General features: G+C 47.0%; 1 protein-coding gene across 2 annotated transcripts in view; it reads left to right on the top strand.

Annotated features, from left to right (window-relative positions):
- Positions 1-23294, top strand: part of ATP9A (ATPase phospholipid transporting 9A (putative)) — a 132380-nt gene that overhangs the window by 75653 nt on the left and 33433 nt on the right. For both annotated transcript variants that reach the window (XM_044919103.1, XM_021685903.2), the window contains exon 14: positions 6263-6475. In XM_044919103.1, coding sequence (XP_044775038.1) covers positions 6263-6475 — 213 coding nt within the window. The remainder of the gene's footprint in view (positions 1-6262; positions 6476-23294) is intronic.

Below are 23294 nucleotides of genomic sequence, written 5' to 3'. Positions count from 1 at the left end.
GACTTCAGAGTTTAATAATGGGGTTTTATGCCAGTGTTTCATGAAGTCCACTATTTGGAACTCCTGGGTCAGATCCCTTGGGACAGTCGGACTCTCTAGACCTACAGTTCTCACAGGTGAGCCAGGTGATTCCAAAGCACAGCAGTGTTTAAGAATAGCTACTGTGAACCTGACGTTTGCCCTGTTTTCCAGAAATCTGTGGACTCCAAAACAGAGTTTGTGAGATGACCTGTTGGAGAGACGGAAGAAAAGATTAGGGCATCTGTTCGCTCTGCATTTGCATCTTCAAACTTGAAGCAAAATTTAAAATTACTATTTTTTTAGATTTTATTTATTTGAGAGAGAGAGAACGAGCAAAAGGGGGAGAGGCAGACGGAGAAGCAGGCTCCCCACGGAGCAGGGAGCCCAATGTGGGGCTCAATCCCAGGACCCTGGGATCATGACCTGAGCCGAAGGCAGACGCTTAACAACTGAGCCACCCAGGTGCCCCATTGAAGCAAAATTTAAATCTTAAATATTGATAGCCAGGGACCCTCAGTCTGTATATCAGACGAGCGTCTGTCAGGTCCGGTCCTGAGGTGTCTTGTGGAAGGAGTCTCAGGAGTCAGAGTTCTGAGGAGGTTTATTTTCAGGACATGGAGATGTAGATTGCAGGTGATGAGTGTCCATGTGACCCATTTGAGGGATGTCATTTAACTAAACCTCATAAATAGGTGGCTTTAAAAGATTTCTGCAGGAAGACTCCACATTATTAATATAAACCCAAGTAAACCATAAGAAAATGCCCAACTCATTTTGAGGAAAAAAACCATGACAGGCTAAGGAGATAGGATGATTTTTCCTTTGGCTTCTTTATTTATTAGTACCTTTTTAAAAAATTGAGCTAGAGGGGCGTCTGGGTGGTACAGTTGGTTAAGCATCTGACTCTTGGTTTTGGCTTGGGTTGTGATCTTGGGATTGTAAGATCGAGCCCCACATTGAGTCCTGCGTTGGTCTCCACACTCAGCGCGGAGTCTTCTAAAGTTTCTCTCTCCCTCTGCCCCTCCCTCCTGAGCATGGGTGTGCTCTCTCTCAAATCAAAAAGTCTAAAAAAAATTTTTTAAATTGAGATATAATTCACAAGGATAGTATTTACCCTTTTAAAGTGTACAATTCAGTGTTTTTTAGTGTATTCTCAGCACCATGCAACCATTGCTACTCTCTGATTGCTGAACATTTTCATCACCCCAAAAGAAACCCCATAATCTCTTCAACTCCCACCCCTACTCCTCAGCCCCTGGCAACCACCAGTCTACGTTCTGTGTCTGTAGGTTTGCCTGTTTTAGACGTTTCATATAAGTGGAATCTTACAATGCCTTTTGCACCTGGTTTATTTCGGAAACTTAGCATAATGTCTTCGAGGTGCCTCCAGGTGGTAACATGCATCCACGCATCATTCCCCTTTGTGATGGAATGACACACGTGACCATCTGAAATGTCATTTCAAATCTATAATGCTCAGTGCCCCTTACCCTGAATGCATTAGTCAATTCTGTGAAAAATGCTGTTTCTTATTTTTGTCCTATCATTTCTAGAATTCGTCTTTTGTTGTTTTATAAGGCGCAATACAATATTTATACAAAGTTAAATACACATATGGAGGGTACTCAAGAATTTTTTTGCCATGGGGAGTCTGGGTGGCTCAGTCGGTTAAGCATCTGCCTTTAGCTCAGGTCATGATCCCAGGTCCTGGGATCAAGTCCCACAGGGAGCCTGCTTCTCCCTCTGCCTGCCACTCCCCCAGCTTGTGCTCTCTCGCTCCCTCTCTCTCTGACAAATAAATAAAATCTTCAAAAAAAAAAAAAACACCTCTTTTTTCTCAGCGTATTATGTGATCAGAATGTTTTGAGACAAGTGTTTTGAGACACACACACACATCTATGTATATCTATGTATATGTATATATGCATCATGCGTGGGCCTTACTGCGTTCTTTAGGTATAGGGGGCCCAAACACATACTTCTTAAAATCTTTATTGGTTACTCTGAGAACCATTTCTAGTTAAGAACCACTATTAGAATATCACTATCAAACTTATTTTTTTCACTCATGTCAGTGATGACAATCATTTTTAATGGTTTTTTTATTTTTAAGAAGATTTTGTTTATTTGAGAGAGAGAGAGAGAGCGTGTGCACAAGCAGGGGAGAGGGGGAGAGGGGCAGAGGGAGAGGGAGAAGCAGGCTCCCCTCTGAGCAGGGAGCCCAATGCAGGACTCCATCCCAGGACTCTGAGATCATGACCTGAGCCAAAGTCAGACGCTTAACCAACTGAGCCACCCGGCTCCCCCCCGCCCGCCACACCACCACCACCAGTGGTCTTATAACAGGGTCAGGACTAGGGTAAGGAGACTGAGGTATGCACCTGGGGAACAAAACTTAAGGAGATGCCGAAAAAACCTTCCGCAACAACCCACAACACAGCGATCAAGATAAATCACATCGTAATGCAATATTTTAAAAATTCAGTGCAGAACTCCGTGATGAACACAAATCTGAAATTTGAAATCAACGGGATCCAGCTCTGATTGGTACTGTGAAGGCTCACATCCCTCACCCTAGTCCTGGCCCTGGTTTCGTGGTGTCAGTGGCTTTATACCCCAGTTCTCAGCCTTGGTATAGTGACATAGTGGGCTGGATCATTCTCGGTGGTGCGGGCTGTGTGTGCATCATAACGTCTAGTAACATCCTTGCCTTTTACCATCTGGATGCCTGAGGTGCCCCCCTCCCTCGGTTCTAAGAACCAGGAATATCTCTGGACACTGATGGGGGGCAAAACCCTGTGTTACATGGGGTTCACTTTCAACAAATTGAAATTCGTTGCCTTTTTCATGCTGGAAGATGTCTATGAAGTAGTAAACATTAAGTTTTTTCAGTCACTTAATCGTCCCCTAACTCAATTGACTTATTTGGAAGTAGAAGCTCTGAGCCTATCTCTGTGGGGGTGATCCTTTGAGGTTAATGAGCTATCAGCTTTGAGCTTTATTTGGGGGAGTGAAGTGAGGCTTTCGAAACAGGAATTCTTCCCCTTTTATGTAAATGTATTTTTACCAGTTGCAACCCATTCCCAGTATCCATTATTTTTTTTTTTTAAAGATTTTATTTATTCATAAGAGACAGAGAGAGAGAGAGAGGCAGAGGGAGAAGCAGGCTTCCCGCTGAGCAGGGAGCCCGATGCGGGACTCGATCCCAGGACCCTGGGATCATGACCTGAGCCGAAGGCAGACGCTTAACCATCTGAGCCACCCAGGCGCCCCCAGTATCCATTATTATGAACGCTCCTAAGTGGCGACATTTCAATTGCCTTTAGAAAGAAAACAGACTGCCGTGGATCACTAGCAAGACATGGAGGCTTAGGGGTGCCTGGGTGGCTCAGTTGATAGGCGTCTGCCTTCGGCTCAGGTTGTGATCCCAGGGTTCTGGGATCGAGCCCCGCATCCGGCTCCCTGCTCCTCGGGAAGCCTGCTTCTCCCTCTCCCTCTGCCTGCCTCTCTGCCTACTTGTGCTCTCTATCAAATAAATAAATAAAATCTTAAAAAAAAAAAAAGACGTGGAGGCCTATTGTTCATTTTCACCTCTGTGTCTCACATGTTGGCTGGGACATGGAGAACGACCCTGAAGCGTTATATGGTGTGAGGTAGCCACCCAAGGGCCCATGTCAGGGGCCTTTGTCTGTGGAGGCCTCGATTTCCTCTTCCAGCTTCTGACCTCGTGTGGAGCTGCTTTGTCCCCCCTCCACAAGAGGACCCGTGTTTCTCCCCAGGGCAGAAAGAGTTGTAACCTGCCTCTGTGGATACCACATCTGTTTTTGTTTTCCCCTGGTATTTTTTAAGTAAAGAGAAATGTGTGTAGGTTCAAGGCCTGTGGGGAGGAGGCTGCAGATAAACACTGTGCGATGTGAAACTCTTCCATATGGGGAATGTGAGGATGTTTGAAGACTGGGCCCTCCTCCTGATGCTGGCTGAGCCCCTGGTAATTACCAGCACCTTCAAGGTGGACGTGGATTGCCATTGGTGTGTGGCTGAGCCTTTCCTTTGAGAATTAAAAGACCCGTTTCAGAATCCGTGATTTTAATTCCTCCTCCCTGAAACATCTTTGGTCGGAAAGGGGGATAAGTATTAATTTGAGAGAGAAATAAATGAACGTGGAGACATTACACCTGTGGCCCGTGGTGTTGGTTGAGGTTAATCACCCCGTGTTCTGATTTGATGTCAGCTGGTTCCCTGGTCTGGAAGTGAGGTGTTTGCAAGAAATCTGTGGCTACCGTGTTTCTCTCTTTGCCTTGCTCTTGGCTGGTTTCCCCTGGAATACAAAGCCCCAGAGCTCGGTGTTATCCCCCATTTGAAATACTAGTGGAACTATTTCTGGAGATGTGAAATCAGATGGCTTATACAGATCAAAGGTTTGTAAAGGATGCCCTTCGCTTGTCCTTTCCTTCAAACCCACTGTTACTGAAACTTGCCGGCCAAAGCAATGACATTGTCAGAGGCCTTGTTATTGCCCCTAATGTCAAATAATAATTTGGTCCAGGTGCCAAGGAATGTGGGCAAAAGGAAGACACGTGGCTGTGCCTGGAACATAAAGTACAGAGCTTAGAGAGAACGTTCTGAATGTAGTCTTTCCAGCGGAGAGAACCTTTCTGTAAATCTTCAGTCCTTGTTATAATTTTAGAGTTAAATTCTTTATAATTAAAAGCACTTGGCAAATAATGATTCATTTAAACTGTAGTTCTGATTCATTGCTCTAATTACCGTAACCATGCAGTGCCCTTTGGCCTGGAAGTGAAACTCGTGTCCTCTTGACACCAGAGGTTAACAGAGCAGGAAGCCCTAGCAGTATGTGTGCCTGCATGACCAGAATAATTTAGTAATTGTCTAATTACCTGGGGAGGCTAATGCCACTGCTGAAAATAGTATTAAAAAATTAAATGAAAGTCGTTTTCTTATTTCTTGTGACCCATCTGTTCTCTGTTTTGGGCAACCATGTGTTCATGGGTATAAAACGCGATTCATTCTGCGGGATTGGGTCGCTTCTCTTCTGTTGGATCAAATATGCTTCTAATGGAATGCAGCACCCAGTAAGTCCAGAGACCTCTCTAACTTCCGGGACTCCGATAGCTGTAGAGGAAGACCATTGCAAGGGGTTCCTTTTGTCCACAACTGTGATTTAAAACCTGGAAGGGATGTTGGTCGATTTGATATTTATTTCTTCTTGGAAATAGAAAAAACCGTCATGTCAGGGGAGGACGCCCCACCATCATCTTAGGAATCCTGAGTTGTTAATTGGTTCATCTGTTCAGCAAATATAGATGTATGCCAGGCAATGCCCTGGGTACTAGGCTTGCAATGATGAATAATACACACGGACAAGTTCTGTTCTCATGGCTTACCAGGGGAATCCTCAGGTGAACGAGCCCGTTTTAGACTGAACACAGCATCACACATTGCAGTGAGGGGGCATGACTTCTGGTGGGGGGGACATGCAGGGTACCATGAGCTGGGGGCTTCGGCGAGGGCCTCTCTGAGTACGTAACATTTGAATTGAGACCTCGGTGATGAGACAGAGTGAGCCAGCCCTGCTGAGTTCTGGGAAATGATGTTCCAGGCAGAGGGCAAGGCAGGTGCAAAGGCCCTGAGGCAGGAAGGAGCTTGGTGGTATTCAAAGAACAGAAAGGCCAGTGTGGCCGGAGCAGAGAGGAGAAGGAACATGGCATGAAGGGAGGCTGCAGAGGTGGGCAGGGGCTGGTCAGGTAGGCCCCATTGACCATGGGGTGGGGGGCATCTGAGTTTTACTGAAGACTAAGTGCAGGGCAGCCCCTGCAACAGAGAGTTATCCTCCCCAAGTGTCCGTCGCGCCAGTTTAAGAAGCCCTGGCCTCCTACACCAGCCTCACTTGACAGCGTAGTGGGGACCTCACTCTGTCAGGGGCCCCTGACACCACCCAAAGGAGGACAGATTCATGTGTTCAAAGGTAGAATCACCCACATTCACTGAATTGTAATGTTTTTCTCTGTTTTGCATTTGGTTTTTTTTTTTTGCCAATTATAAATGATTGGGTCCCTAAAAATCACACGCCATTTATTGCAGTGTCACTGTAGATGTATCCAAGAGCTGTGTATTAACGTCATGAAAAGAAAAGCAGTATCTCCACATGGTGGTTCTTCCACACATTCTAGACCCTTCTGTGTCTCCAGTCATCTTTCTTGTTCATTTTTTTCTCCTGTAGCAATCCCAGGATCCACCTGCTCAGAAGGGCCCCACGCTCACCACCAAAGTCCGGCGGACCATGAGCAGCCGTGTGCACGAGGCTGTGAAGGCCATCGCTCTCTGCCACAATGTGACTCCCGTGTACGAGTCCAATGGTGTGACCGACCAGGCTGAGGCCGAGAAGCAGTACGAAGACTCCTGCCGCGTGTACCAGGCGTCCAGCCCAGATGAGGTAAACCCCAGGCAGAGGCGGCTGGACACACAGAGAGATGCTGTGCCCATTTTCCACGTGCTGGAGGTGGGGTTCCACAAGGGAACCACCTGTCAGCAGACGTGAGCCAGGAGGATACCGTGCCGCTAGGGAAACACATTTTCAGATGCACACAAGACTTGCTTCCCTCTAGAACAAATACTCTTGGACTCCAGATATATCCCAAATAAGCAGGGAGAAAGAGATCTTGTTTGTGATTCAGATGGCCAGCTCATAAGGGCACAAGGTCTCACTTAAACCACACCTTCCCTTTTCTAAAAAATACCAGCTTTATTAAGTTATAGTGCACGTACCATACAAGGGCTCATTTAACATACACAGTTCAGTGTTTCTAGTATATTCACAGAGTTCCGCAACTGTTAGCACAATCGAGAACATTTTCAGCACCCTAAAAGGAAGCATTCCATCCTGTGTTCTCCTGGACTCCTGCCCTCCCCCAAGCCCCTGCCCTCCCCCTACTAAATGTCTCTCTGGATTTGCCTATTCTGGACATTTCATACAAATGGAAATGTACAGTATGTGACATTTGTGTCTGGCTGTTTTGACTTAGCATTGGTTTTCCAGATTCATCCACGTAGTGGTGTGTATCAACCCCCAGGCCTTTTTATGGATGACTAATATTCCATTGCATGGATAATACTACATTTTGTTTATCCATTGATCAGTTAGTGGACATTTGGATTGTTCCTTTTTTTTCTTTTCTTTTTTTGCTGTTATGGATAATGCTGTTGTGATCATTTGTGCACAAGTTTTTGTGTGGACATATATCTTCATGTCTCTTGGTGTATCTGTAGGAGTGGAATTGCTGGGTCCTGTGTTAACTCCATGTTTGAGCTTCTCAAAACCGCCATGCTGCTCCCTAAAGTGGCCGCATCATTTTACAGGCCCAGCAGCGATGCATGAGGGTTCCAGTTTCTCTTCCCCTTTGCCAGCATGGGTCCTTGTCAGTCCTTTTGATTCTGGCCATCCTAGTGAGTGTGAAGTGGTTTTCATCTGCGTTTTCCTTGATGGCTCAGGATGATCTTTTTGTGTCATTACTGGCTACTTGTGTATCTTCTTCTCTCCAGTATCCTTTGCCCCCTTTTAAATATGTGTCTTTTTGTTGTTCAGTTAAAAGAGTTTTTTAATACATTCTAGATCAAAGTCTCTTATGGGATATATGATTTGCAAGTATTTTCTCCCTACTATGAAGGCTGTCTTTTTACTTTTGCAATGGTGTCCTTTGAAACCCTAAAGTGTTTAGTTTTGACCAAGCCCAATAAGCCACATATTTTCAAAGTTGTTGTTTCTATGTAAGCACATTCTCTTGCTAGAACCAGGACTCCTTTGATCACATGTTCAAGAACAGAGGGTCTCCTAGCATGGTTGCCCTTTATGGTTTTCTGTAACAAGCCCCTAATTGCTCTCCCTCCCGGGGTATCGGGGTATCATGTGATGGGAATGCCCTCATCATGAAAATAGGATCTTCTTTATCTTCCTGACTTGAGTGTGATTCAGACACAGGGGTAGTTCACCAAGCTGGTAACTTTCTGGTCTTTTTTCCTTCTCCCTCCGTCCCTTCCAGAAAACTTGTATTCTGATTATGAAAGCCATTACTTTTCAGTATAGAACATTTGGACATTTCAGACAACTATAAAGAAGAAACTGGGTCAATTGTAATCTCATTCTTTTTTTTTTTTTTTTTTAAAGATTTTATTTATTTATTTGAGACAGAGAGAATGGGAGAGAGAGAGCACATGAGAGGGGGGAGGGTCAGAGGCAGAAGCAGGCTCCCCGCCAAGCAGGGAGCCTGATGCGGGACTCGATCCAGAGACTCCAGGATCATGACCTGAGCTGAAGGCAGTCGCTTAACCAACTGAGCCACCCAGGCGCCCTGTAATCTCATTCTTGAAAGATGACAGTAGGTAACTTTCCTTGAGCATTTGGTGGCCATCAGATCCCATTTGAAGTGCTTTCCGTGTTGTATCTCATTTAATCTTTCTAGCAACTAAGGGCCCCCATTATGACCCCCATTTTCAGAAGAGAAAAGTCAAACACAGGTTAAATATTTAGCCTAAAGTCACCTGGATTTTTTTTCTAACTTTTTGTCTTGGAAATAATTTCAGACTTAAAAGTTGTAAAATTAGTACAAAGAATTCCCCATTACCAAAACTTCACTCTGATTCCTCAAATGTTAACCTTTTTCTACCTGTGCTTTATCATTCTCCCTCACCTTAGAAGAGTCAGCTGCAGACATGATCTTCTTTTACTTTTTTTCTTTTTTTTTTTTTTAAAGATTTTATTTATTTATTTGAGACAGAGAGAATGAGAGACAGAGAGCATGAGAGGGAGGAGGGTCAGAGGGAGAAGCAGACTCCCTGCCGAGCAGGGAGCCCGATGCGGGACTCGATCCCGGGACTCCAGGATCATGACCTGAGCCGAAGGCAGTCGCTTAACCGACTGAGCCACCCAGGCGCCCTTACTTTTTTTTTTTTCTAAAAAACAAGGACATTTATCAGAAACAGGAAATTAACATTGATACAGTACTATTATCTGCCCTGTAGATGTCATCAGTTGTCCCACTGACTTCTTCACCAAAAAAAAAAAAAAAAAGAATATTTCTCCCCCCAGGTCAGAGTCCAACCCGGGAACGCACACTACATTCAGTTGCCATAACTTTTCTCTCTCTCTCTCTCTTTTTAAGATTTTATTTATTAGAGAGAGAGAGAGAATGAGAGCACAAGTCAGTGGGAGGGGCAGAGGGAGAAGCAGGCTTCCCACTGAGCAGGGAGTCCAATGTGGGGCTCAATCCCAGGACCCTGGGATCATGACCTGAGCCGAAGGCAGACGCTCAACGATTGAGCCACCCAGGTGCCCCTGGATAGAACTTCTTGACAACCAGATTTCAGTTAAGTATAAAGTGTAAGGATGGGGGCACCTGGGTGGCGCAGTTGGTTAAGTGTCTGACTTTTTTTTTTTTTTAATTTATTTATTTGACAGAGAGAGACACAGTGAAAGAGGGAACACAAGCAGGGGAGTGGGAGAGGGAGAAGCAGGCTTCCTGCCGAGCAGGGAGCCTGATGTGGGGCTCGATCCCAGGACCCTGAGATCATGACCTGAGCCGAAGGCAGACGCTCAACAACTGAGCCACCCAGGCACCCCTCATACCTCTTGTCTCTTTTAATGTGGAATGGTTCCTCAGCTTTCCTTGACTGTGGCCCTGAAACTTTTGAAAGATACAGGCCATTATAGAACGTGCCTCAGTTTGGGTCTGACGACATTTTTTACGGTGCAGACTGTTTATTGCATCTTTAGCGCTGTCCTCAGTGTGTGTTATAAGGAGACCTGCTGTTGGCGTGTCCTGCTCTTCAAGATGCTAACTTAAGGTCACGTGGATCAGGTGGTGTCCCCAGGTTTCTTCCTGGTAAAGTTGCCATTCTCCCTTGCTAATTAATCTTATGACAGCAGTCCCCTGACTGACAGGGCCAGAGGGAGAGGGAGAGGCAGATTCCCCACTAAGCAGGGAGCCCAGTGCGGGGCTCAATCTCATGACCCTGAGACCATGACCTGAGCTGAAATCAAGAGTTGGACACTTAACCGACTGAGCCACCCAGGCGCCCCACGACCAAGAACTTTTTGATGTGTGATCTTCCAATATCTTTTCATATATTTGTTTCCTAAAAAACAGGAATTTTTAACATAAAGTTCTGTATTCTCCATTTTAAACTTAATATTTCATCATGCCCGTTTCCCCAATTTTTTGAATATCCTTAAAAGACCGCTTTTTATAATTACTGTTTATATATGCACACTAATATCTTTAACCGTTCTCCTCTTGTAGGGACTTAGGTTATCTCTCATGTTTAGCACAACACTTATACACATTTGCAGTGAGCATCCTTACACCTAATATTTCTAGAAATGGTGTGACTGGGCTCATTAATTCAGTAGGCATTTTGGGGTGCCTACGATGGATGGGGCACTGGGGAGTCAGCGTTTAACAAGACAGCAGCTCCTGTCCCCAGGGAGGCGGCAGGGGTGAGACTGTTGAGCATGTGAGTCTTGGGGTCCCAGCTCCATACCTGGCTGGTCGCACCTCTCTGTACCTCCCCACATCTGTGACAAGAGGGTTGTCATGAGCCCCTTAGCAGACAGTCAGTCCTGTGGGTCACACTGAAGGAGTATTTTTAAGGCTCGTGGTATAAATGATCAGGTAATTTCCAGAATTATTTTTAAACCATTTTATTCTTCCACCAATGTTACAGGGGCTTCCAATTATTTTTTGTTGTTCATTTTACGAAGGAGGGAGGGAGCTTCTCCCGTAAATAGTGTTGTAGAGGTCTGGACTAATTGGAGAGTATCAGGGAGCCAGAGCTGGACGGTTCTCGGGGGAATACCGCAATGATAACCTTTTCCAAAGTTCAGAAAGGAAAGGACATGTGGACATGGCTTTCCCTGACCAGTAGCTTTTTTATCCTTCTTGAGGGCCCTGGAGTGTAGCCCCTGGTAGTTGACTCCTTCTAGTCTGCTTGGTGTTTGTGGATCAGCTCAACTCTGAGCCCAGCCCATCCGTGACCACTGACACTTGAACCTGCATTTTTAGGGGTGAAAAATGTAACCCTTGGCCAAATTCTGAAATGGGCGTTGTGTGCAGAGAGCGAGAAGCAGGAGGGAGGATGGATGTGGATAATCCAACCCGTTTATTTGGACTTGTGCTGTAGTAACTGAAAGCTTCAGATGGGTCATTGTTTCTCCACCGAATTTAGTCTGTTGGATCTCACTTTTCCATTTGGAAATGAGAGACAATATCCCTGAATGGGATATGTGTGAAAGGGCCAGATTCTTGGTAGTTACACACTGGGAACCAGTAGCTTATGGGTGTTTGATGGGACTAGAATTTGAACAAGTTTCAGATGTGGACAATCTGATCAGCACTGCTACCTGGGAGCTCCTAATACTGGCTATTGATTGACACGCACATGGGAGGTCTTTAATGCCTGTCCCCCAATCCTGGTTCCCACTGAACTTTGATATATTTGTTTTAGGGCTGGGCAGAGTTTTTCCATGTGGGTAAATCTTCCACGGAATGCTTTGTGCTTCTCAGCTCTTGTTCATTAATTGCACTCAGATTCAGATTTGTCTTGTTTTTCTAAGATTCTGAGTAGTGATTGAAAAAAAAAGGTATTTTCTTTTGGTCTTCGGTGTCTTCACAGACGTCAGTGTTACCTTATTAGTATCCCCCCCCCACAACTTTATTATTGCACAGTTATTTCATGTTTATGGCAGAATATATGAAAATATAGATAAGGAAAGGAAAGAAAAAGCAAACTATAATCCTGCTAACTAAAGATGTGACCACTGTTAATATTTTACTGACCTGCCTTCCAAATTATTTCAAAAGATGTATATTGCAAAATACAAGTCTGTGTATATAAATACACCATGTGACAGAAAGGAGGCTACGTCGACTTCCAGCCAAATCTCTCAGAAAGCTGTACTGTTTCTAAATCCCTATAGGATTCCACCTAGGCTTGGCTGGGTCTAGAATCCTACCTTTGAAATTCTATATCAATAAAATCTTGCTGGTCTATGCAAGGTCAGTGTCTGGAATACACATAGAAACCGGCATTCGTTTTACTTTGGACCTGCCGGAATAATTTCTACCAGTCAGGGGAGGATTCATTTCCTGTAACAGAAAGCAGGATTTCCTAAATTTGTTTCCTGTGCACATTCTGCTTTGGAAAAAGCCTTGAAGTGTCTTTATTCAGCCATTGATTACAGCCTGAGGGGCGCTGGGGCCTGCCTGCCCCTGTAGGGTAACTCCCAGGGGAAATGAAATCGATGTAATCTGGCCAGAGAGAGAGGTGCTCCTTAAGTGTTCAGCCCGGCAGCATTCCATCTCGTCCTGGATGTTCGGCAGGGTTGGAAGTGGGGTACGGCGGGCGAGGGAGGAGGGCTCTCGGAGGTGGTCAGGATGTAGTTTTTAATGTGTTTGTTTCTTGGCGTGAATGGTAAGGAGGTGCTCTCCTAAGAGCAGGTTGAATCAGCCCTAGGACTCATTTATTTGTCTTTTCCAGGAATTCTTTCATATCGAAAAAAACTTTTCTAGGCATCTAAAATCACAAGTACTAATGTGCTCATTACAGAAAAAATAAAATTGTAGATTCGAAAAAGAAGTGGATAAACATTAATTTTATCCACCACCTAGAGATTACTGTTTATATTATGCTATAGATTTCCCCCAAGCGTCTGCTTCTATATGTAGAAACGTAATTGCATGTTTTGCAGTACAGAATCCTACTGTAGCCCAGGGAAGGAAGGAGCGTGGAGTGAGTTCAGTAACATCCTTTAGCAAGTCTCCTATGTTGTCATATTCCTGTAGGATTTCTGTGTGCATGAATGTGTGTGTTTGTACGTAGGCACGCGTGTGTATGTGCTCACATGTGCCCTGTGAGCACGTGTATGTGTGGACTTGTGTGGGTGTGTGTGATGTGTATATGATTGAAAGTTTTCTGATGCCTTGGCCATGGCTCACTAATTTCAGAGCAATTAATTACAAGTTCTAGGTCACGTATAGTTTGTTCTGCAAGGCTGTCCCAGGCTGGCGGTCTTGGGTGAGACGCGTGTGTCCTTCTTTTTTTTTCTTTTTCTTTTATTTTTTAATTCTTATGTTAATCCCCATACATTACATCATTAGTTTTAGATGTAGTGTTCCATGATTCATTGTTTGTGCATAATACCCAGTGCTCCATGCAGAATGTGCCCTCCTCAATACCCACCACCAGGCTAACCCATCCTCCCACCCCCCTCCCCTCTAGAACCCTGTTTGTTTTTCAGAGTCCATCGTCTCTCATGGTTCGTCTACCCTTCCGATTTCCCCCCCTTCATTCTTCCCCTCCTGCTACCTTCTTCTTCTTTTTTTTTCTTAACATATATTGCATTATTTGTTTCAGAGGTACAGATCTGAGATTCAACAGTCTTGCACAATTCACAGTGCTCACCAGAGCACATACCCTCCCCAGTGTCTATCACCCAGTCGCCCCATCCCTCCCACCCCACCCCCCACTCCAGCAACCCTCAGTTTGTTTCCTGAGATTAAGAGTGTGTCTCCTGGGCGCCTGGGTGGCTCAGTTGGTTAAGCGACTGCCTTCGGCTCAGGTCATGATCCTGGAGTCCCGGGATCGAGTCCCGCATCGGGCTCCCTGTTCGGCAGGGAGTCTGCTTCTCCCTCTGACCCCCCCCCCTGCTCTCTCTATCTCATTAAATATCTCAAATATATAAATAAAATCTTTAAAAAAAAAAAAAAAAAAAAAGAGTGTGTCTCCTTCTTACCCTGAGACCTTCATTCTTGCCCTCTCTACACGGGACCTCCTCCCTCCCTCCCTCTGAGACACCCCTTGTTATCAGTATCTGAGTATCCTTGCAGAAATAATTCTTTGCATGGATTAGAATTTTCCTCGCCCCTCCATTATTAACATATTTAAAAAATGTAAAAGAGCAGATGTAAATTATAGACTCATTTGTGCACCTTGCTTGCAGCATGTCAGTACCTGGAGGATCACCGAGTTGTGATGTCAGCAGAGGCCTGAGTTTTACTAAAATATTGAGCTACTGTGTGTTCCCATAGTCTCTCGATGGCATTTCAGGACCCTCCTGTCCATTTTAATGGAAGGTGAGGGCGTCACACTGGCCTCCTGACTCCCCCAGTATAGTTATCAGCTGTGTTTAACTACCACATGCTGACTTTTTATTTTATTACTTAATTTTTTTTAATTAAAAAATTTTTTATTTTATGTTCTTTTTATTCCAGTACAGTTAACAGACAGTGTTTCAGGCATACAACATAGTGATTCCATACATCACCCAGTGCTCCTGACAAGTGCCCTCCTTCATCCCCATCATGTTTCCCCCACCCCGCTACCTACCTCCCCTCTGGTGACCATCAGTGTGTTCTCTATACTAAGAGTCTGTTTCTTGGCTTATCTCTCTTTTTGTCCTCTTGCTCATTTGTTTTGTTTTTTAAACTCCACACATGAGTGAAATCATACGGTATTTGTCTTTCTCTGACTTACTTCACTTAGCATCATACGCTCTAGCTCCATCCATGTCGTTGCAAATGGCAAGATTGCATTCTTTCTTATGGCTGAGTAATATTCCATTGTGTGTGTGTGTGTGTGTATCACTTCCCCTTTATCCATGCATCTGTCGATGGACACTTGGGCTGCTTCCGTAATTTGGTTGTAGTAAATAATGCTGCTATAAACATAGGGATGCATGTATCCCTTTGTTGTTTTATTTTTTGGGTAAGTACCCAGTAGTGTGGTTACTGGATCATAGGGTAGTTCTGTTTTTAACTTTTTATTTTATTTTATTTTATTTTACTAACAATTTTTTTTACTTAAATTCAATTTAATTAACATGTAGTGTATTACTAGTTTCAGAGGCAGAATTTAGTGATTCATCAGTTGCATTAACACCCAGTGCTCATTCCATCAAGTGCCCTCCTTAATGCCCATCACCCAGTTCCCTTCCCCCACCCCATCTGGTCCAGCCACCCTCAGTTTGTTTCCTGGAGTTAAGAATCTCTTATGGTTTGTCTTCCTCTCTGTTTTCATCTTTTTTTTTTTTTTTTAAAGATTTTATTTATTTATTTGACAGACAGCGAGAGCAGGAACACAAGCAGGGAGAGTGGGAGAGGGAGAAGCAGGCCTCCCGCAGAGCAGGGAGCCCGATGCGAGGCTCGATCCCAGGATGCTGGGATTATGACCTGAGCCGAAGGCAGACGCTTAACGACTGAGCCACCCAGGCGCCCCTCTGTTTTCATCTTATTTTATTTTTCATTCCCTTCCCCTATGTTCATCTATTTTGTTTCTTAAATTTCACATATGAATGAAATCATATGATATTTGTCTTTCTCTGACTTATTTTGCCTAGCATAATGCTCTCTGGTTTTTATTTTTATTTATTTATTTTTTAAAGATTTTATTTATTTGACAGGAAGAGAGAGTGAGTGAGTGAGCACAAGCAGGGGCAGCAGCAGGCAGAGGGAGAGGGAGAAGCAGGCTTCCCGCTGAGCAAGGAGCCAGACGCAGGCCTCGATCTCAGGACTCTGAGATCATGACCTGAGCCGAAGGCAAACGCTCAACTGACTGAGCCACCCAGGCGCCTTATTTTTATTTTTATTTTTTTAAGTAATGTCAGTGCCCAGCGTAGGGCTCGAGACTCCAAGAGCCAAGATCAAGAGTTGCATGCTCTGCTGACTGAGCCAACCAGGCACTCCCATTTTTAACTTTTTGAGGAGCCTTCGTGCTGTTTTCCGTAGTGGCTGCACCAGCCTGCACTCCCACCAGCAGTGCACGAGGGTTCCTTCGTGGAGTGATTTTAGGCAAAGCATCGGTGAGCCGACAGCAATATGACATGGCCACCTGCTGAATACCTGCTCTCCGTGCCGGGCACTGTGCTCTGGGCAGCCCTTACGACCCAGTTACTGTGATTGTGCCTGTTTTGCAGATGAGGCGTCGGTTGGCTAAGGGGTACCCCCAAGGCCACGTGGCTGGCAGGATTAAAACGAGGCAGCCCACGTCCCGGGGCTGGTCATGTGACTCGGCAGTACTGCTTCTCTACCCATGGGAGGAGGGCTGGAATGTGCTTTGTCGCTCACGAAGGACACTGAGGGCTGTGCACCTGTGTTGGGAGCTTAGGGCTGATACTGCATGACCTGCCAAGTGTCTGGTTATTCTTGCCTCTTCTGAACTCACATTCAGGGGCTCTTGGCCTCCTAGGCTCAGTGAAGCATGCTTTTTGGTTCCTTCCCTCTTCCTCATTTTGGGCAGCTTCCATGCTTGGAGCTAAGAAACCTTCTAGCAGACCGCAGAAGCCTTCCCATGGAGTGTCTTGCCTTCACCACCCATCTCTCCAGGATCTTGTCCTTAGAAACGAAAACCAACAAGGGTGTGTTGCTCCTAGAGTCTCCAGTAACCTTGAAACAGCCCCCCTTACAGACGGACGAGAGATAAGCAAAGAGCTGTGTGCACAGGTCTCTCCCTGATGGCCTAGTGGCAGGAGGGCGTTCCTGTGTCCAGGTCACCATGCTGGGAGATAGAAAAGGAGAATGAAGCTACAGCTCACCTAGAAGCAGATTTTATTTTTAGTTTCTCCCCCAACTATAAGAGTAACATAAGCTTGTTACAGAAAAAGGAAGCAGGGGCGCCTGGGTGGCCCCCCCCCCCCCCCCCCCCCGTCTGTTAAGCATCTGACTTTTGGTTTCAGCTCAGGTCATGATCTCAGGGTCCTGAGATCGAGCCCCACGTTGGGCTGTGTGCTCAGTGTGGAGTCTGCTTGAGAGTCTCTCCCTCTCCCCCTGCCCCTCCCCACCGCGTGCATTCCCTCTCTCTCTCAAGTAAATAAATAAATCTTTAAAAAACAAAAGAAAAAGTAAACAATTAGAGAAAAAAAATTGGGGTATTTTCCCTTCCCATCTCTCTTCTCTACATAGAATTTAAATGTTTGGCGTCATTCCACATTCCACCTTGATGTGTCCGCTTGGTAATATATTATCTCATCCCCGTCCAGTAGCATCTGTGGTAGGATGTTTAGTGGCTACACTCTTTGCTGCTGCTTAGGTACACCACAGATGATTTATTCTACCTCCCACTTCTGGCTGTCCTAAGTTTTAACATCCTGACGGATAGCCTGATGGATTAAATCTGTCTGCACATCTCCGAGTGTGTATGTAAAAGGTCCCACTTGTCTCGTTCTGCATCTTCCTAACTCTGTTGCAGAGAGTGAGGCTGAGAACCACCAGGGAAGGGCAAGCGTGTGGCTTTCTGGGGGGTCCTGCAAGCTCAGTCCTTGTGCGGCCCCGTGAGGTTTTCCCCTCCGGGGCCATGTTCATCTCTCAGGGGTGTGTGCTCCCCCTAAATGCCTCCTTGTACCTGCGCTCCAGGCACGCGGACAATGACCGCATTCAGACCAGAGTGCACAGGAGTGAGAAAGATTTAGGAGGTGGGTGGGGCTTTACCATCGCGCTGCCCGGTCCTCGGCTCGAGGGTGAGTTCAGAGAACAGAGGTCAGGAACTTAAGGAGAAAACCCTCCTCCATCAATGTTATTTATTAACCACGGGGGTAAGAATCTTGAAATAGAGTTTTGGTTGCTCGGAAGAGAGGGGGTGCTGTGTTTTAGGGACACCGGAGGAAACTATCAAATGAGCCATCCTTGGTATTAGCTCCTCTGTGGGCCGGAGATGCAAAAGTTCTGTCCTGTTCCTTATTAGGGTTAAGCCCAGAATGGACTTAAAGGAATAGTCATTTCTAAAGAGCTAAGTTTTTATGGAGATGAATTCATTCTTTTCAGATACTAATTTTCGTCTGATTCAGTGATAGGAGGCTGAATTTCAAGTACTGGATCAAAGAAACTTGGATCAGAGAGTGGCCTTTTATTCTACCATCTTGCCCACAGGTTCTTAAGCAAAACCGCTGTGTTTTGTTTGCTCCATGCTGTGGTTTTTTTTTTTTTTTTTTTAATAATCTGCAGCAGTATTTTAAAGATCACTTAATGTTATCTAAGAATCAGCTTTTCTTGAGGAAGATCACATCTGGAAATGGTGGGCCCAATTTCTACCGGGCAGTGGTTAGCTGAGCTGGGTGGCTGCTGCCTCAGTTTACCCCTGCCCCTGTAGGGCCCGCCCTCCTCCTATCTGCTCCCTGTCCAGCCCCCAGTGGTGCCTTGTTGAATCAGTTTCCTCATTAAGTAAAGAATACTTAGGTCTGTGGATGCATTCATAGTCTTGAAAGGCTGGATTAGGGCAGACTGGCCAGTCTTTGTGAGGCCGAGTGTTGATCTTCTTGAATGCCACCAAAGATATCAGATTCACACGTGCTCTTACGATTACTGTGTATCCTGCTTCTGACAAGAATTCAAGGCTCGTTAGCCTGACCTGGCATCTTTCCCAAGCACACATTCCCAGATACAAAGGGAAAATTATTAAAACTTGTCACAGGTGGTTTATTGCTGACCCAGTGATGAAAAAGCCCTTTCATGGATTGTTCTGGCATGAATTCTTCAGATGGGCATTTTAGGGAGGGAGCGTAGCAGCCTGTCCTTTTGATTTCCTGACCCAAACCAGAACACACAGGCGACTCAGGACCCCAGCTCCCCACCCTCCGCCCCTTCTCGGTTTTCATTTGAGTTAATTTATTTGTTCATTCATTCATTCAACTGTAACAGGGTTTCTTTTTCTGCTTCTGCTCTGACTTCTGGATATTCTGATCCGAAGCCCCAGAGACCCCACTTCTGGCTGTTAAGGATAGTGAGACTCAAAACCCCCAAATCCTTTCTGATTGGGTGATACGGGAGGATTCTTTTGAACGGAAGCTCAGACCTGCCAGGATAAGAAAGAAGTAGCCTCATTTTTTATCATCTTGTTTTGGGAAGAAATGCAGTTGTTTCTCCTTAAGGATAGTGAGACTCAAAACCCCCAAATCCTTTCTGATTGGGTGATATGGGAGGATTCTTTTGAACGGAAGCTCAGACCTGCCAGGATAAGAAAGAAGTAGCCTCATTTTTTATCATCTTGTTTTGGGAAGAAATGCAGTTGTTTCTCCTGACCCCTGAAATGTTTGTCCCTGCTGCAATCGAGAAGGGTCAGGGAGCACCCCAGTTCCAAACCAGTCTCTTCTTAGTAGAATCTCAGGGATTTCTGTTAGAAAGCAGCTTCAAATTAAAGCTGACTTAAGTTAACGTGGGCCAGAGAGTGGAAGGTGAGAATCAGAGACCCCTCCACTCCCGACTCTACTCCCACCACAGGGCTCATGTCCTGGGGGCGTCTGTCCCCAAGGAGACCAGAGGGGTTTTGATGAGGAAGTTGGACCCAGGCTGGGGGGCAGCAAGCATGGTGGTGGCTGGTTCCTTCACTCCATTGAGAGGTTCGCTGCAGAACAAAGTGCAGTTAGAAGGTGTTTGCCTACAGGTGTAATTCATCCATCAGCATTTGTCACTGTTTGTCACTTCAGATTTATAGACCAACTGTTCCCCCAATACGGTCCCTTGGGTCCCTGGCGTGGGGGCTGGGCTGGCCAATGCCGGAACTGCCTCATAGGCTTGGAAGCGGCTTCCAGGTCTGGAGTTCCACATTCTTCCTGGATTGACGATTGATATGAGGAGCAGGCTTTGGGGGAATTAATGTTTCCTTGAAGCCCAGTACCACCCACTTTTTACATCTTTTTAGAACAATGAAAGGTTTTTAAGGGGTGAAGTCACTGCAGCTTGAAAACAAGAATGGAAAAACCTCTTTCACTAACAGTCATGGTTGAAGGCCTCCAGAGAAGAATTTTTCTTTGTTACTAAAGTGGTGTGTAAAGGTGTAAACTTAGTCAAGCTTTTTCAGCTTGTGTGTCCTTACATATTTATAATATCTTGTGTTGGGATATGTGTTTACTTAATTAAAAATAAAAGAAGTGCATGTACATGATAAAATATTTCAGTAGCACAGAAGGATAAAAGTAGAAGATAGAAGTATAGCTCATCACATGTGGCACCCAATACACATTTTAGGTACCGATGGGAGTATTTTGTGTATACCCATCTTCAGTGACTTGTTCATTTTGGACTTTGAGAGAGGATTGTTATCAGATTAAGACAGATGCTATTGAAAGAGCCATTGAATTAAATGAGTTAATGAATAGGTTTTTTGTTTTGTTTTAAAGATTTTATTTATTTATTTGACAGAGAGACACAGCGAGAGAGGGAACACAAGCAGGGGGAGTGGGAGAGGGAGAAGCAGGCTTCCCGCTAAGCAGAGAGCCCGATGTGGGGCTCGATCCCAGGACCCTGGGATCATGACCTGAGCGGAAGGCAGACGCTTAACGACTGAGCCACCCAGGCGCCCCAATGAATAGGTTTCCAAAGACTGATGTTGGCTAACAGCAAAAAGACTGAAAACAATCATTACTTGATTGGCCTGTTCTTTGGAGGTGGAGGTCAGTGTGACAGTACCTTCCATTCATGTGATTCCTGGTTGACTTGTTACGACATCATTGAAACAGGGTAGAGTTTCCCATTCTTGAAGACAAACCTCTTGTTAGTGTAAATTCAATTTGTGTCCACCGCAGAAACCTGGTTAGGTATCTGAGCATAGCCCACTAAGGATGGATGCACAAAATGTTTAGAGCTGGAACAGAAATGGAAAATAAGCCACCTGAAGCCCCGCCCTTTGCAGAGGCTGGAGGGAGTGGGGGTGGGTGGCAGAGCTGGGCTGGAACCCGGGTTTCATCCTCCCCACTGCTTCAGGGTAAAGCAGGGCAGCCCAGGAGAGCCTCGGTGTTCTGGAAACAGAACCGTGGAGCAGCGGGTTTCTGCTTGTGCAGAATCCCTTGGTAACAGGAAGGGGGAGCTCAGGAAGCACCCCGATGAAGTAGAAGTGTGGGCGTCTGATTCCCTGGGAGAGTGACTCTCACTGCCTCTGGCCCCCACAGGGACCCTGTGAAATACTGCAGACAGTTACAGACGAACATTAATGGGTACCTCTGTACCGCCCCCCCCCCGGGGGGGGGGGCTTAAAGATAATAAAACATCTCAGAACTGACACCTCCCATGCGCCCCTTTCTCTGTCACCCTCTGTCACTCCCCAGGTGGGCTCTCTCCTAAAACCTGCCTCTGTTTCTTTCCCTAAAGATTGAATTTTCTAGGAAAAAAAGGAAAGGGTGCTTTTCTTTTTTTAGACCCCGTGCTCTTGGGTTTGGATCAGAATAAAATGGCAGCTTGTTTGACATTAAAATTGGAAGCCTCTTGGATGTGTTTCCTATCGCTGCTGTCGCCAGTTGCTCCAGATCTGCTGTTTTGAAACAGGACGATGTGTTCCACTGGGGTAGGTGAGAGGTCGGGCTCGCTGAACTGTGATCAGGTGTCGGCAGGGCGCCCCGTGTTCCTCCCGGACGCCCCGTGTTCCCAACACAGGGTGGCTCTGTTGCCTCGCCTTTCCCAGCTCCCAGACGCTGCCCCCATTGCTCGGTGCCTTCCTCCGTCTTCAAAACCAGCACCGTCTGTCTCATCGCTCTGACCCTCCTTCTGCCCTGGGTTTTCTCCCGGGCCACCGCCGGGAGCCTTCTGCCTTTTGAGGACTCCTGTGATTACATGGCGTCCACCTGTATAATCCGGGACGGTCTCCCGGTGCCAGGTCCTTAATTATTCGCCCTGCTGAACATCTGGTGAAGTTTCTAGCAGTGACAGTGTGGGGATGTCAGGGATGGACGCCTGACTGCGGCCAGGCACCCCTCTGGGGATGCGCCGATGCGCGTGCACCGCCCACCTTTGGCCCCGGTGCTCTGCGGCCGGGCACCCGGATGAGCTGGCATTGGCGTTTCCCTGGGGCTTTTTACTTGGTTAGTTAGATCCAGGATTAGATCCCGTGTCAGTCTGTCGCCGCTGCCAGCCGAGAGCAGCCGACAGTAGCCGAGAGCCGCCGAGAGCAGCCGAGAGCCGCCGAGAGCCGCCGAGAGCCGCCGAGAGCCGCCGAGAGCGGCCGAGAGTAGCTGACAGCAGCCGAGAGTAGCCGACAGCAGCCGAGAGCGGCCCGCCACGCTTGCCTCTCCCGTCTGGCGGAGTTGGTCCTTCTTAGCTCAGCGGGCTGATGCGCGAGCGGGCTGGCCCTGTCGTGTAGGCCGTGTTCCTCGGGGGCACTGTGGGCTCTTCACACTTACTTGGGTCTCCTTCCTGGGCGGGGGAGGGCCAGCGGGAGTGGGGACTCGCAGCTGTCCCATCCCTCCCCGCTCCCCTCTCTGACCCCACCTTTGCTTTGCTTTTCCACTCGTACTTCCGAGAGACTCAGCCAGATTCCTCTGTGGACGGGGTTTATTTTCTTCACAGGCTTTTAAAACACGCACATTGTTTACATCTAAAAGGAGACCTCAGGGACAGGTCCAGATCTCATGTTTCTTGAGAGGCTGGAAGCTCTGGCTCTCCTGGGCCGCATTCCCTTGGGGCAGCGGCCTTCTTCAGTGCGACAGGGGGTCACCGCCTCTGTGAATGTGCCGCGGCTCCCCTTGCCACGCGCCCCCCCCCCCCCCCAGCCCTCTTCACTCACTTGCACAACCAGTCTGGCCCCTGTCTTGGAGTTTGCAGCCCCCCTGCCAGAAGGTTCCAGGCGGCGACAGAAGCCGTGCCTCCAGGAAGTGCAGTGTGTGGTGGATGGGCTTGGGCGCCAGGAAAACCCGGGTACCTACCTGGCCTGGCCACACCACCGCCCAGCAGCATCACCCCGCGCAGCTGAGTTAGTAACTTCACCCAGCACCTATTTCCTCATCTGCGTAGACCCTGATCTCACCCTCGGCGGTACTGCCTTCTGGGGGCTGGCGGGGTGGGTGGGTGCTGTCCCCTGTGTTGTGGGATGTTTAGCAGCACCTCGGGCGGTGGCCAGGAGGTGTGAGGAGCATGCCCCCCCTTCTCCAGTTATGAAGGCCGGAACTGTCCCCACTCATGGCTGCATGTACCCTAGGGGGCAGAACTGCCTGGTTGAGACCCGCTGTGGACACCTGCCTGGCTGGGTGTTCGCGAGGCTTAGAGGAGAGCGTGAAGGCGGAGCACCACCCTGCACCGCATCCTCCTTTCCTCACTGCTGTGGGCTCGGTGCGAATCCTCCAGAAGGGGTCACTCTCGACCCTGTGCGCGCTCCCTGCCCGGCTCGGGCATGCAGCCTGCCTGGGGGCCTGGGAGAGAAGGTGAGCTGTGCCGCGTGGAGGGCGGCTGGGCGGGTGGCAGCGCCTGCAGGCCCCAAGGAACCAATGCTGTCACCGGCAGACCCAGCCT

The sequence above is a fragment of the Neomonachus schauinslandi genome, chromosome 10, assembly GCF_002201575.2.
Source record: "Neomonachus schauinslandi chromosome 10, ASM220157v2, whole genome shotgun sequence".
Classification (NCBI taxonomy): domain Eukaryota; kingdom Metazoa; phylum Chordata; class Mammalia; order Carnivora; family Phocidae; genus Neomonachus; species Neomonachus schauinslandi.
The sequence above is the reverse complement of the archived record's forward strand: the minus strand, read 5'-3'. Positions and strand labels throughout refer to the sequence as shown.